The 16,369-nt window shown below is 37.8% G+C and overlaps 1 protein-coding gene across 4 annotated transcripts in view; it reads left to right on the top strand.

Annotated features, from left to right (window-relative positions):
• MAST4 (microtubule associated serine/threonine kinase family member 4) overlaps positions 1–16,369 on the top strand; it is a 550,485-nt gene that overhangs the window by 483,794 nt on the left and 50,322 nt on the right. For all 4 annotated transcript variants that reach the window (XM_024753080.1, XM_024753083.1, XM_024753082.1 and 1 more), the window contains 5 exons: positions 3,531–3,688; positions 5,648–5,723; positions 7,557–7,766; positions 11,561–11,662; positions 14,098–14,230. In XM_024753080.1, coding sequence (XP_024608848.1) covers positions 3,531–3,688; positions 5,648–5,723; positions 7,557–7,766; positions 11,561–11,662; positions 14,098–14,230 — 679 coding nt within the window. The remainder of the gene's footprint in view (positions 1–3,530; positions 3,689–5,647; positions 5,724–7,556; positions 7,767–11,560; positions 11,663–14,097; positions 14,231–16,369) is intronic.

Below are 16,369 nucleotides of genomic sequence, written 5' to 3'. Positions count from 1 at the left end.
GAGGCCACAACAGTGAGAGGCCCGCGTACCGCAAAAAAAAAAAAAAAAAAAAAAAAAAAAAATTGAAAATTAAAAAAAATGTTTGAAATTGACTGGGAGAGGCCACACCAGTGAGAGGCCCCCGTACCCAAAAAAAAAAAAAAAAAAAAAAAAGAAAAAAATTGCTAATTGAAAATCTAAAATGCTGCTTCTCATTTCCCCCAGTTTCTTTATGTTCTCGCCCTTCATATATTAGGGCGAACATTGTGCAAAACTGCTTAGGAGTTGCATTTTCTTCTTTTCTAAATCTAACCTGAATCACTCTTAGAGTCTCATTTTCTGGGTTAACTGGTTGTGATGTAGCTAATTAGAAATGCATTTTAGTTGTTAAGATGAAAACACAGAGTATGTACAAATAAGTTACAGACACTTTGAAAATGCAGCTTAAGTTTTACAGATAATTGTTGTTAGCTGAATTCCAGGATTACTAACCCTGAAAGGTAAACGCCATGTCTTGATCCTTTGGATATTATGTAAACTGCAGAATTCACAAGTGTTAAAATGCTCTATTCTGAAATTGGAAAGATTTGGCCATGTGGAGAATCAGTCCTTCCACAGAATATTTACTATTGCAGCTTCTCTTAACTTCAAATTTTGTAGTTAAAATTAATTTGCAAAGCTTTTCCAAGATAATATTCAGAACATAATTTTTAATTTGAATATAAGTAATATGGAATTGAAGCAGTAGGAGGACATCTCGCATGTATTTCTTACCAGATGAATTATTTTCTGCTGAGGGAAAGAATGGAAATACGAAAATAAATACCTATAGATATGAGGTATGACTATAAAATAATATTACTTTTAATAAATAACAAGTGGAAAATTACACATGCATATGGATACCGTCCCTTGCAAAATGGTTATCTTGAGAGACTAAATGTTTATTTGAATGATACCATTACTCAGAACATTTTGGGGGAACTCTTATTGCCTTGAGAACTAGAAGCACAGTTTTTTTCTGTAACTCTTCACTCTTTGAAGGTGCTTTTGATTTTTCATGTAGTCAGAAGTCATATGCAAACTAGTTGGGTGATGAGACTCACTGGCACCACACGTAGAGAACGTACTAGAAATATAAAGTCATGGGACTCAGTTTATTGGGAAATTCCCAAACTAATTCTTGAAACTCTAGTAAAAGTGCTGTTCCAAGGATGCGTTGACCAGCGGAAGTATCTTTTCAGTAAGTATATGAGGTCCTGAGGATGACACCTGCAGCCTCTGTTGGACTCACAAGTTCTCCTTTGAGTTCCTGACCTTTGCTGAAACTGACCCCTGGACTTCTCTGCTGTCCATTATTGACTCACTTTTGGGGCCCTGTTTGGTACCTTTTGAATCCCTGGGCCATTTGGAGAGCCTACAGTTGTTCCCAGTTCCATAAACTCCTCTCGACGTTGCTTGGGTTCGGTGTCACCCTTTTCCCATTTACACCTTGTTTGTTCCAACTGAGAAGAGAGAAGCTCTCTCCCCAGAGAAGCCCCTTGCCTCTCACTTCTCTAATACTTACTTATCCCACCTCCTCATTCATTTTAACATATCCCCATCAGTAAGCCCAGAGCATATTCCCTATGGAGTTCAGTTATATGGTTATGTATACGGTATAACCACAAAATTTTCATCTTAGGGTTAGCACGTGTTAATATTCTGTTATATTTGCTACAGCTTTTTGTTAAATAAACTTTTAAAATGAATAACATTAAAATACAACTGAAGTCCCTCGCACCCATTCCCTTTCTCTTCCCTCACTCCACAGAGGGAACCACCCTCCTGAAGTAGTTTGTGTCCTTGCCATGCAAGCACGGGTCTGCAGTACCTTATGTGAAACTCTTGAGCCTGGTGTGTTTTGGAAATTAACTTTCACATTTTAGAAAGGTGACATGATCCTCCCTGTACTGTACACAACAGCTCAGCAGCAATTGGGTCAGCAGCTCAGAATCAACTACATTAATATTTCTACAACAACCTGAATCAACATTCATACTAAGTGGATTAAATACATATTTTAAATAGCTTTCCATCAGTTCAATTAATGCTTTGCCACCTAAAAGGATTACTGTATACTTATGAACAAACTTTTTTGGGGTTTTGAATTCTTGGATTCAGAATTGTGGACATTGCTTTACCTTTGAGACATATGTACAAATCCTTAATTCTGTTTTTCTGTTTGCTCATTTCATCATCTTTGCTTTTATCGCTGCTGCTTCTCTCCTGCTGACATTGATTTTCTTATTCTTTTACTGATCTCTTGAGTTGACTTAGTTTATGTGTGTTTTATTTCTTTCTTTGTAGTGACAGTATTTAAGACTATACCTGTACTTTGTGAATAGAGCTTTGGTTTACCTCGTAAGTCTTTCTAGTAGTGTTCTCATTTTTATAGTTTATAAAATAATCTCATTACACTGTAAAAAGTCCTGTTTATCTCAGTATCTACTTAGAAGGTGTTTTATAATTTCAAGGTATAAGGATACTTTTAAGATTTAGTCATTAATTTCTAGTTACTGCATTGTGATGCTGCAGTGTTTGTGAAGTGTGCTCTTAGTGTGGCACGTTTGTTTTTTTCTTTAAATAAAAAAAAAACCTAGAATGGAATATTCAAATGAGGGGTATCTTTCAAAATATGCTTATTCTACCTGTGTTTCCATTACTCAGACATTCCTCATCTCTTTTGTTAGAATGCTTAAAGAGTTCACCTCTCAATAAAAACAAACAAAAAAAGCAATCACTTTGCTTTATAGTTATATTTCTCAGATTGATTAAAAGCAGCGTTATTTAGCCATTCACCTTTTCTACCTTACTTTGCTCCAAGTGGTGAGTGACAGTTTTCAAAGAGCAAACCTATATCCAAGGGACAAAAAACTCACCACCATTGAAGGTTTTTTTTTTTTTTTTAAAGAAACCTAAGCCAAAGAAGACAGAAATAGAAAATTCGAATTTTTAAAACAATGGCATTAGTAAGACAAGTATCTTCTTTATCCCCTCTCCTTTTTACCCAGGACACATATTGATGGAATTGCATCAAAGGGTAGCCTGATTTGTAAAGAGAGATCCCATTACCTATTTATGACCATACATCACAGAATTCATTTTATGTTACTTACCTAAAAGTCACAGCGTTTGTGGCGAGTGGTAGAAGCAAGGATACCAATGTGAACTAATCTGTCATTTAATGAACCTAAATTCTTACTCCAATTGTCACTTTCTTGCTGTGGCTTTGACTGGGTCCTATCCATTTTCAGAGCCTGGGTTTTCTCCAGAGAGTAAGCTTTGTTTTGGGAAATTATCTTATAGACAAATGAGATGAAATATGGAAGCCATTTTGACCTCCCAGAGACAACATCAAGGTATACATTGAGGCACTAGCTATTGTAATTATTACATGGAAAGGATGTAGTATAAAATGGTGATATAACAAAATTTAATGCTGTGATCTCATATTCATTTAAAGAATTTCTTTAATTTTAGTCCTAAAACCTCACTTTGGTTTGTTTTAGTCATCCTGCTCCTCCCAGGAGAAGTTGCACCAGTTACCATATCAACCAACACCAGATGAATTACACTTCTTATCAAAACATTTTTGTACCACCGAAAGCATCGCCACAGAGAACAGATGCAGGAATACACCCATGCGCCCCCGTTCCCGAAGTCTGAGGTTTGTAGCCCTGATTGAAAAATTTCAATGAGTTGGATAATCTCTTTTCAACCATTTCAAGGGAAGACTTTTGGTCCTGTAATTCATATATGTGCTAATTAACTTATGGACTACTATATATAGTTTTCCATCTACACGTGATATTGTGAACTACCCTTGAAAGGCATCTTAGTACTTTTCTTTTAAATCCTTACAATTTGCTAATTGCTGTGGTAGCAGTAACCGTGACGGACTACAGGGACCACCTAGAGAAACTTCGAGCCATTGGAAATTTCAAGACCATCTAATTATGGTGCTACATCAATTAATATTTTACGAGGAAGAGGCTTGGCTGAAAAGGAAGGACAGCACGTTTGGGTTCACTCATGTGGAATTCAGATTCCACTTTACGAAAAGCCACCCAGATCTTTCATTCTTTCTTCCCATCACAAGTCTTACTTTCTCCAGGATTAGGAGCAAATTGTTAGGAGTCTGTATCCCTTGTATTTTGTGGGTACCATATGTAGTCCATTTGACATTGAGTAGAGCCAGTTTTGTTTTGGCCTTGTATCAAAAAATTACGTATATCACAGTTTGGCTCTTCAGGAAACAGACTCTATAACACAGACCAGGATGTTTATTAGGGACTGCTTGGGAAGTACGTCTGTGGGAGCTGGGGAGGAAGCAGGATTGGGCAGAGGGAGAAATCTAGCTGCAGTGCAGACCTGACAGCTGCAGCCAACCCCACAGGGAGCTCTAGGGATGACACGACCCATCAGAGCTGTCCCTCTGGGCCAGATGGCCCTTCCTTTATATCCCTGCCTCAGTCCTGGGCTGTGGTACCCTGGGAAGGACATGGCCTTGGGTGAGGGGGTTCTGTAGCTGAGGCCATCCCTGAAGGGACTGGCAGCTGAAGCCTTCTGCAATCCCAGCAGCTGGACAACAGGTCCTTCTCTGCAAGGGGAGCAGGGTAGTCCTTCTTCAGGTCCTCCACAGTATGAGATCTTCATGCTGTAGAACTGGTCCGCTTTGATATATTAAGGTTTATCGTAAAACATAGTTTGTCAGGTGTTCAGTTGAACATCAGAGTTTTCTGAGAAGCGTTTTCCCCTTGTACCCTTCTTTTTTAGTGTCTTATAGTAAAAGCAGCTACATGGCACAATTGTGTTAGATTATCTTGAGATATGGAATAAAAGACCAATTTTACGAATTCATTTAGAGCTGTATTCCTTCAATGCATATTCATTCATCGTATTTTACCACATGGGTACCATGTTTGGTTTTATGAAAGGAGTTCCTAGGATATCTACTACAAGCAGCTATGTCCTCTGCGGAATATATAAACTCACACTGAAATTGCCTGACTGTATACCACTAGGAAGGAGCAGGCACCTGCTGTTGAAATAGAGGAAACACAGAGTTGTATGCCTGTGTTTAGTACTGTACACAGCGCCTTCCTCAGCATCCCAAATAAATATTTGCCAGGCCAGAAAATGGATTTCAGTGGTGACACCTGTGCCGTGGAACACTCTTAAACCTCTTCAGTGGTACGTGGCAGAGCGCAGGTGTATGATGAAAGTGTGAAATTATACAGCTCAGCGTGCCCTAGATGTCGCTGTTTGTAGCTACCCTGTCTTCTTTTATATTGCAGTTCATTAATTGGTTTCTAGAACCACGCAAACGCATGCTACATACAAAATATAATCACAATTTAAGAACGTTTTCTGAACCTTTATATTGTAGCTATAATTAATTTGCAGCATTCCACTTCTGGAGCTTTCTTTATGAACATGTTCGGGGTTTCTGTGCGTTTGTGAGTATGTATGCGTGCTAATGACTGATTTTGTAGTTTATTACCTAATATACTTTTCTTACAAAGACTGCATAGTACTTCTGATGCAACCAATTGTTTATAAATGAAAAGCTTATTTTCATTTCATGCTGTGGCAAGTTTAAAAGGGTAATTTGCTTTGCTTGCAGCCCTGGACGCTCTCCTGCCTGCTGTGACCATGAAATAGTTATGATGAACCATGTCTACAAGGAAAGATTCCCAAAGGTAATGAGTTGAATTGAAGATGCCTAGCATCTAAACAAGTGGGCAACCTAGGTTTAGCATCTGTAAGGTGTTTGTCGTGGGAAGTAATGGTCCAGTCCATTGAGGACTCTCTTTATAAAATAGCACCACAGCCTTCTTTAGAAAGATAAAATCACTAAACATTTTTAAAAGCTGCCGAGAACTAGCCACACATTCCGTGGGCTGAACTGGCTGTAACGTGAGTGCCACTGGTTGTCCTACCCACTGGGTGAGCCTGGTGAGGTACTCCAGAGAGCGTCAGCTTTGAAAGGCCTCTGGACCCTGGTGCTCCTTCTGCCCGTGTTCTGGGCCTGCTGCTGTATGGTCAAGCAGAAATTGTTTTCTTTCCTCAGAAGCCTGTGAATTGGTATGTGTCACGAAAGTCTTTTACTTTTTTCACCTGATTTTTCTTTTCCGTGGCTTCCAATCCCTTTAGCAATCATACGTCTAACCCTCCTAGAAGGAAAGGTCCAGTTGCAGAGTTCCCTGTTAGACCAGCAATTTGGACTGAGCCAGAGAGGCCTTGATGAGGGGTTGTTGCCAGATGCCCTGGCTGCAAGGAGCTCCTGTCACCTCGTCTCCACAGCTTTTCCACCAGCGTGTTCCTACACATTTGGGAGAAGCAATTTCTCCATTCTGTTCCTGTCCCTCCCCCATCACCTTTGTAACCCTAGGCAATAGAGCAAAAGGAACTCTTTGGCTTCATAAATCAAGGGTAGAGTACTTATTATTTGGAATGAACCCAACGTTGATGTCATTGATTACAGCCATTTTAGCCATTTATCACATGTCACTTGTTCCCCAGGGAAATAGATCCTGACTATACTAGTTAATACTGGTTAGGATTTTAGAAGGGAACAGGAGGCAGAGGGAGTCTCCCAGCATATACAATTAATGCAGGCAAGGAACATTGATTAGGCAGTCGGGGATCCCAGAGAATGAAATAAAAGTTGGGAAGGAAATTTTAGATTTATGTTACCAAGGGAATCCCCTTGGCCATTTGCCCATGATGTAGCTTTTTGAGGTGTGAGTAAGGATGGTATAGGATGCTTGCTTGTTCCTAGTACATTAAAACACAGCCAAAGGAACAAACTCTTGGCCCACGCTGTGGAACTCCAGCAACGATCCTGATTTTTGAATAGGTAACAACAGAGCTACAATATTTGATATTTTTGGCAATCTATCTGAAAGAGCCCAAGATCTGAAATGAGAGCACAGCAATTCACAGATACTGAGTTATTTGGAGAAGCTTACATGTACCACTTTACATTTGATAGGGCAGAGGAAAAAAGTAATTATCACCCTGGGAGATTCAGTTTCTCCTATATACCTCAGACCTTTTTCCCGCACCGTGAGGCTGCTGCTGCTGCTTCTTTCTTTTTTTTTTTCCAAATAGACTTTAGTTTTTAGGTTCATGGCAAAATTGAACAGAAAGTACAGAGAGTTCCCAAATGCTCCCTGACCCTACACATGCACAGCCCCCTCCCATCAACATCCCCCTCCCCCAGCCCAAGAGTGGTCTGTTTGTTATAATCGATGAACCTATACTGACACATCATAATCGCCCAAAGTCCATCGTTTGCATTAGGGTTCTCTGTCGTGTGGTATATTCCGTGGGTTTTGACAAGTGTATAATGATATATATGTACCATTATAGTATCTTACAGAAGGGAGGCTTCTTTTAAATTTAATTTCTAGAATTCTATTTAATAACTTGTGGAGGTCTATGTAAATGCTAGATAAATGTGACTATTGAGTTGTTTACATATATGTTTCCTTGTATTACATCCGTGTGTGCCTGTCATCTCTAAACAGGCTACAGCTCAGATGGAAGAGCGCCTGAAGGAAATAATCACCAGCTACTCCCCGGACCACGTCCTCCCCCTCGCAGATGGAGTGCTTAGTTTCACTCACCATCAGATTATTGAACTGGCTCGTGATTGCTTGGATAAATCCCACCAGGGTCTCATCACCTCACGATACTTCCTTGAATTACAGCACAAATTAGATAAGTTGCTACATGAGGTATAGACCCTACACCTTATAAAGTTTTCTGATTTGTTTTGCTTTTCCCCTGAAATAAGAAAAATTTTTATGAGAGCATTTGCTCAGAAAGTTTTAGCCATGAGACAGAGTTCATATTCCAGGGAAGCGAAGAGGAAGAAGAAAAAAAAAATTGATTGCTACTTGCTGTGAATGGATTCTGGTCAACATTAAGAGTAATAGAAAGTTAATGTCAATAACCTTTACAGGAACCTTGGGTCCCAACAATCTATGGCTCTAGGATAAGTGGATTGTGAAGGATTTTGAAGCAGTGATTTTTTTTTTCCCTCCTTAACCATAAAGTTAGAAATTGCCTGAGTGTATGTACATTATTTGATGATGCAATCTAGTTCTAATATCTGGAAAAGCTGAATGGAAAATTGCTGGCTTCTTCCAGGCCATGTGTCCTATTAATCAACCTGCAGGTGGTGTTGGGTGGTAAATGGCAACTTATATTTTCATTAGTGTCAGTTTTTCTTCTAACAAAATATCCAATTTCTAAAATGACAGATAAACACAGGCCCCTTCCAGGCCTAACACTTGCAGTCCTAGCTCCTGATAACACCCAGGACAGGAAGGGAGTGTGTATAGTGGAATGCAATTAATGCATAATATTGCTGTCCTGACTGAAATTGATCAGCCACAGCCTACAAGTAAAACCTGTTTAGCCGATATGTTTGGATATATTGTATTTCTGTATCCCATCGGCATACATTATGCCCATGTAAATAAAACCGTAGGTGGTTTTCTCTAAGCATGATTGTGTAAATAATTGCATGGAACTGAAAGAAAATATTGGCATCCTAATTTTCTAGAAATTCATCTGTCCTTGCTCATACTGCATTTAGTTGTGGCAAGATGAGATGATCCCTCTCTGACTAGCAGCCACCAGTTTTCCTCCCTTTTCCGTTCTGAACCTCCCAACAGAGTTTTCTATGCTCCGTTCCCATTTCTCACATTTCAGCCTCTTGCAGCTCACTAAGGGAATGTTTCTCAGACTGTTTTTGGATGAACACATTGTCTTCAGGTTTTGTTGTCAATTTCCAATTTGTCATGGACCAATTCTACTATAAATTATGATGAAAATTAATTTACCTCTGTGAGATACTTCTTCCTTAATTCCATAGTTCAGTCCCAGGCTATTACCATAATTACTGGTTAAGTTCTGTGGTTCGTTCCTTCATAGGCATTCCCTGAAAAGGGTAGAACCCAAAGCTGAAGCTATTTACATTGAAATCCCCCACTTAATTTTGTTTCTGTATGATAGACTCGGCAGGTTGTTTCATGGCAACTAAAAAAATCTTAGGGTTTCAAAAATCATCTGAATGCACCATGTAATAGATTAACATTGTTGACTTTTAGAGAAATTTCTCTCTTGGGCAGAGAAGCATGTATACGTGTGTAACATAAAGAGCATTGTCAGGTTTGAATAAGGATGTTTTCTTATTTATTTTCACAGATAAACATTTTCCTTCAGTCCTTTTGTGAAAATTAAAACTGTCTTCAGAATCATATTCACAGTGTCCTTCCAGAGTTTGGAGCTAACAGGTCGCAGGGGAACTTGCTCCTTTGGATAGAATCACATTGTGAGGCCTGGCTTTGCCTTCCCGTCGATGCAGTTATTGTCAGTTCCCAGCCATGACATTGTGTGCCCGCCTAGCCTGTCTCCCCGCCACTGTTCCCATTGTCAATCCTTTGCACGCTCAGGCCAAGTCCCCCTGAGGTTGAGTAGCTTGATTTAACTGATGCCTTTTTAAAGTCCTGAGGTCTAGGTCAATTCCAGAGGAACGCTTTTATGTCTCCATTCTTTTTTTCACTTAGGTGTATTTAGCCAAAGAAAATAAAATGCACAGGAAGCTATAACCTACTCTCAAATCTTAGTCTCCGTGTTTTTTATACTGACCAACACTTAAAGTACAAACACAGGGAATCCAGAAATGCTGGAGCTTGCTGCCGGCAGCCACTAAACTATTTCTCTTCTCATGCTGAGTGTGTGGTTTTGTTTGGTGTTGTTTTAACAAAGTTCCCATCTCCCCTATTGATAGTAGACAAAATATTATTTGTGTTAGTATAACTCATTGTATGTTTTGGCTTTGGTTGCGGCTGATAATTCTCAGAAGTAAGAAGTTGGAATGAACTGATTATTTTTACAATTTTTGAAATGGAATTTGTATAATCTGAGCTATTTTTAATTTTTTAAGATATAAAGTTCTTGTTTCTCCTTGAAGAGACCACCAAAACATGTTTAGGCTTTTTAGGTTTTCTTTATATTCCTTAATTTATAAAGCAGTAATTATTATAGTAAGAGGATTGTCAGTCCAGAAGTTAGGTGGGTTTTTTTGGCTTCATCTTTAAGATTTTCTGTTTAGTTTTGATTAAGGATAAACTATAAAGAAGACATATAACCTTATTTCTTGGCATTCACTGTATCTTCCTAAAGCCATTTTTGTTACAAAACAAAAAATGAAAAGAAAACTTAAAGGCAGTTTAAATATTATGTATGTCTCCTCGTATGTGTCCTGACATCCTTACTGGTTACTAGAACCTATAGTTATAGTTAACACTTGGCTGTCTTTAAACACATTCTATTCTACAGTTATTCACCAGTGGTCATTTTCTCTGTGTTTTTTCTTTTAAATGTTAGCTTTTTGGCTTTTCCTGTATATGGTTTCTCTACCTACATTTTGGAAAGTTGCCTTTGATTTAATGACTTAAATTTAGTAAACATACTACTTCTAAGTACAATCATTTTTCATAGATTTGGTCTGACACTTCTTTTTATGGGCAGGCTAGTTCTTGTCAGAATAAAGCACCTTCGAGAATGATTTTAAATGTTTATTACCATATCTATGAAATTATGTTCTATTGCACCAACATCACCTTGATACTTTTTTTTAATCCTTGAAGGAAAGCAAATCATAAAAATTAAGAAAGCGTGAAAGTGAGCACGTGTAGAAGTTTATATTTAAACTTTTAAAACTTTGGTTTTATATCTGCCTTGATACAGATTTACCTCATTTCTTCAAAAAATATTGAAAATTAAAATGACTGTTAATAAACTAAGTTCTGTCCTCAGGATATCTTTTGTGCTTAGATTTCACATGTTAGGCAACATGTAAAAGAAAATTTTAGAAGATTTTGAGTCAGTTAAGTTTTACTGAGTTGAGTATCTAGGTATTATTTATTCATTATGTGAAATCAAATTCATATGTATGTATCCAAGTATAAACAGTATTCACCTAACATTTGAAATAAGCAGTGTACAACTTCTTACATATTATGAAATAACTAACTTACAGGCTAATAGTGTTGTATATATAAAACATATTTCGTGAATGTGTTAAATGCCCAGGTTAACAGAATCAGTCCTTCACTATGTTAGCCATTTCATACACTTAAGAAGTTACATCTGGAAAATCAAGGTTCCTCATCGGCTGCCCACTCTACTCGTACCATGTACTCAATGTGTCATGAACTTTTAATGTGTACTTCACTCACGGTTCCCATTGAGAGCCCTAATATTTGATTTTTAACACAGAGAATAAATCAGAGTTTTACAATTAAAATTTAGCTGATAGAGCCATTTTGTAGATATAGACGTTTAATAGTGTCCATTTATGTAGAGATAATGTCTGCTTCTCAATCTTTTACAAGTATTTTCTAAGTCGCTTAATTTTTGGATATTTGCAGCTATCTAATTAGTATGCTTTGTTGATTTTCTTTCCCATTTAGTGGAGCAGCTCTGTCTCATCATTCTTTTCATTGCTTCCTCATAGGCTCATGATCGTTCAGAAAGTGGAGAATTGGCATTTATTAAACAGCTAGTTCGAAAGATCCTAATTGTTATTGCCCGTCCTGCTCGGTTATTAGAGTGCCTGGTGAGTTGCCCCTCGAGGTGGTTTTGTTATTTACTGTTAACTGTGGGAAAGCAGGGACCACCAGAAAGCTCCAATTGCATTTGGCTTCAAAGAGCTAAATAGAAAGAGTCAAGAGAAACAGCGACACGTGAATGTTGATGACAACAGCCGTGTGTGCTTTTTCTTGTCTGGTTTTCAGTAAAAGTTCTAGCACTTGTGTTGTGTTAAGAGATAGTCATATCACAGTCTGGTCAAACCTAAAAAATGATCATGAAATAAGGTGCTTGACTTTATCTCAGCATAATTTCTATGTTGTAGCTCACTTAGAACACTCTCTGTACCCCACTTTTTTGGAGGTGCCAAGATGAAGAGAGAGGGAAATCAGAGACACGATATACGGTGACCTGTGGTTCTAATTGTTACTTTTAAAATGTGGCATGTTCGAAATAAGTGCTAGTCAGCAGTCCATTCGGAGAATACAGTATGGCCTTATCCAGACCTAAAGGAATGAGACTTTCCAAGATTAGTTTGTTTTATCAGTTATACTTTCTTTAGTCAGTGACCATTTTCCTGTTTTAAAATCTTTGCTTTATTTTATGTAATTTTGATTGAGATTTCAGTCAACACTGAACAAAGACGAAGCTTCGAACATAAGAATAGTTTTATGGGGCTTAATGTAGTGTCAAAACTCACTTTTAAGTTTCGCTAATAGTTATTTATAACACCGAGTACAATACAGCTTTTCAGAATTTTACGTACACATATGTACAGACATGGTGATTATTGCTTTGGTTTTGCTCTTATTTTAATTAAGATTCATAGTTTTCTATAACAGTGAAATGTTTATAGCCCCGTAAACATATACCTGTGCATAGTGAGATGTGGTGGAAGGTGAGTCTGGAGGAGAAAGGTAGGTATGTGGTGGAGGAAGGCTTTCCATCAATGGCCGGGACCCTTGGAATCACAGAATCAAAAGCATCATTCAGCAGTGAGTGTCTCTGGAAGGATAAAGGGAAAGAAGAATACTCAGGGTGCCTCTGGGGAGGAGAACTGTATGACTGGCAGATACAGGCAGAAGTCTGAGTTTTTCCTGCTCTTCCTGTTGTACCTTTTGAATTATGCACCACAGGCTTGTACTCCCCTGCAGTTGTTCAATTTGGAGGAAAATACCATTTAGCATCAAAACTTGCTTCTCTGGACAGCAGCAGACATGCTAAGAGAGATGTTGCCCTGAAAGGGGAAATGACTTTTTTTTTTTACAGTAACCACTCTTAATCAGAAGAGAAACAGTTAAAGTACATGTAGCCTATCAAAGATAGAAACAAGTGAGCTTAGAAGTAGATCTGAAGATGTTGCTGCTTTCCATGATGTTTAAAGCTAAAATGAAACTGGAGTTTGAGAGTTTTAGGGAATGTTTCCCCCGACCAGTCATCTTAGGCCTGTAGTCCCAGGCTTGCCTTGTCTCTGGTTGTAGTTTTATGTAAAGGGTACTGAGCGTGGACAATGGTTTGGCTTTACTCTGTTTGTAGCATGCTTTTTCATATGGCCTTTAGAAATACTTGAGTAATTCTCAGGCGAAATACTTGAGTAATTCTCAGGTGAAATACTGAGATTCCACAGTTGCCTATATGGGGCACTAATCAAAATGAGAAAAATTCTGGGAGTGGGAGGATCTAGGAAATCTAACTGAAAACAGTAACTGTGCTTTAAATCTATAATTGTTTACAACACATAAATCCGCGGCATCCATCTAGAGTGATGTGATCCTAAGATCTTTATTACATACTAGAAGCAACAGACAGCAAAATAAAATAAAATACTTAGGAAAAACGTGTTCCCAAATTTTTACTGAAGACAGAGGTAACTGGAGTTACTAATTTCATATTTTTCTTTCTTAATGTTCATATTATGTGAATATTAATAACTTAATTTTAGAGCTCGGTGATAAAATTTGGGGATTTTTCTTTCTCATATTTTTGGACACCTCTGTACCAAGGGAGTTTCCTACAAAACCTTTGAGAAAAATGCATCCTAACATTATTTCTCTTGTGGCTATTTGTATAGAGAGAGAAACTGAATCTTCTGGGTGAGATTCACAGATTTTTAAAACTTTACTAAAAAGGCACAATTAAAAATTCCGACCTGTTCATTTTCAATAAGATAGATATCTTAAGTGGAGCCTAGTACCTTCAAAGTCACATTACAAGGAAGTTGGAAATGGAAATTATCTTTGGGTTACCAAGTACTGAAATGTATTGTCTTAGAATATGATTAGGCTTTGAATATGAACTGAAAATTACATGCTTTTTAAATGAAGTAATCCATCTGCCTTCTTTCTGTATAAATAACTTATTACCATGTATATCCAGCAAGTTTACTGTGAATGTGGTTTATGTAATAAAACCGCAGACAATTTTGGCTCGAAGAAGTATCCATCTCTGTTTGTCTTCTGCTAGGAATTTGATCCTGAAGAATTTTACTACCTATTGGAAGCAGCAGAAGGCCATGCAAAAGAAGGACAGGGTATTAAAACTGACATTCCCAGGTACATCATTAGCCAGCTGGGTCTCAATAAAGATCCTCTGGAAGGTGAGTACCCTGATTGGGCTAAACTTTTACTTGCTCAGGTACCGTGGCCTCATGGAAAAACTTAGTGGCAAGTCTTTATTTCTTCCTCATGTTTTGGCTTTATCTATTGAAAAGGCCAAATTTGGGGACCAACTGTGATTTAAAGGAAAGAACTATATGTTGAATTTTGTGTTTAACTAGAGTAGGGAAGAGACCTTGAAATCCTAGAGTCTTATCAGCCTAACAATTCCAGAGCATCCAAGAAGGGTTTAGATTTCCATCTTCTCTGGGGGTATTTTTTCTCTTGCAGAGCTCCTTTGGATTCTTCTCAAGGGTGCACATTTTGAAAATATTGGTAAATGAATTAATTACATTTAATTTAAAAGTGACATTTAAATGTAATTTGGGAGTCAGGTAACTGATAACTGATGATTAAATCAGGTTCAGTGTTCGTAAATCTATTTTTACTTACTTGTCTCAAAAAGGTATGAAAAATAGTAATATACTGGAGAGCCAGTTGGGGGGAAATGTTTTTTAGAACTTATACAAGGATTCCTGGTTGATTCAAATAAAAAAAAAAAAAAATAGGTCTAATGCTATTAAATGCAGAGAAGAGGAAGCACCCTGTTCGTGATTTTTTTTCAAATCTGATATTGGGAAACCACTCCTTCCACCACCTTTTCCTGTTCATTATTGTTTGGGATTGTCATTTAAAACACTTAGGTTATATACTGCCTGAAAAGACTCAAAAGCAATCATAGACTCCTTTATTCAAAATTGTCTTCCTGGGTCATTAAGTTGAATTTGCAAAGTGTTATATGCTAAGTTGTTTGTGATCATGCTAACTGTTGGCAGATATTTTCCCATCTACAGCCAGGGAACCTGCTTCTCTCTGCCTGCTCTCCTATTTCCTCTGCTTTATTTGCTCTTACGGCCATCGAATCTTTGCTTCCAGTGAAATGATGCATGCGTTACCGGGAGATAATGCCAGATAAATTTATACTGTACTGAAAGCAGTACCACAACAGATTCATCACTTATCAGAGTCTGGTGGCTGCTTTTCTGAAAAGTTCCCTGGGGAGAGATTTTTTTCCCCATAGCTTTTAAATTACCATCTTTACCTTTTTGAATCATGAGTCTTCAGAAATGGTTTAAATCACTGAAATAAAAAGGGCAGATGTTTAATGGTATTTAGATGAGTTTTAAAAATCTCTTCAGGCATTACAAAATGATGCCTTAGCTTCCTGTTTCAAAAGCTGACTCTTGGTTCCATTCCATTACTACCCACTGCTTACAAATACTATGTATTTCCCAGATAATAGTTATTTAGCAGGAACTCTATTTAAAACAGAACCATCTTTTAATTTGTTTTTTTATGAAAGTAATTGGAGTGGGGGAGACTGTCAAAGTATATTATAGTGACTCTTCACGCCGGCAGTTAGTTGTGTCAACCTTTGAATCGTAGACTGAGTGAGCTCTTCACAGTTTTCTTACCTGGTAGTAAATATCATTGTAGGCTGAACCTTTGGTAGGTGAATAATCTGAGGCCCATTTATATGCCTTTATTGTCTTTAAAACACTTTAATAGTGATTTTTGACAAGTTTCATGTTTCATTCTACCAGTCTATCACTGGGAGTTGTTTTTAACTTTTAACACTTAATTTTCTTGATTCAGATCTGAGGGTAATTTTTAATCTGTTTGCTCTAATCACTTAAAATGTGATTATTGCAAACGCTGATCTACACTTGTTTCCCTTCTTGTCATCATGGACACCAGCAGACCTAAAGCCTGACATTTGAAGGTTAAGAGTGGGACTCTGGAATGGGACTACCCAGAGCGTCAGTGCAGACTGTGTGACCTTGATCACGCTGTGATGACCTTCTTTGTGCCTCAGTGTTTTCCGTAAAAACTGGATAATGGTACCTATTCATAGGGTTGTTTTTAGGATTATATGAGTTCACCTCTGCACCTAAGATGTAATAATGCTTAATAAATAAATAATAGTAGAATTGCCCCTTTGAGCCCCTGCAACTGAATACATTATAGTCTGTCTCCTAGTCTATAAATCTAAAGTGCTAGTCACATAGGACGTTGAGGTCATTTGAATGACACCAAGAAAGCACACAGTGTGTACTGAGCTCATTTTTAATTCCCGAACT

This window comes from Neophocaena asiaeorientalis, unplaced genomic scaffold (genome assembly GCF_003031525.2).
Source record: "Neophocaena asiaeorientalis asiaeorientalis breed wild unplaced genomic scaffold, Neophocaena_asiaeorientalis_V1.1 scaffold399, whole genome shotgun sequence".
Taxonomy (NCBI): Eukaryota; Metazoa; Chordata; class Mammalia; order Artiodactyla; family Phocoenidae; genus Neophocaena; species Neophocaena asiaeorientalis.
Note: the sequence above shows the minus strand (reverse complement) of the source record. Positions and strands in the feature narration are given on the sequence as shown.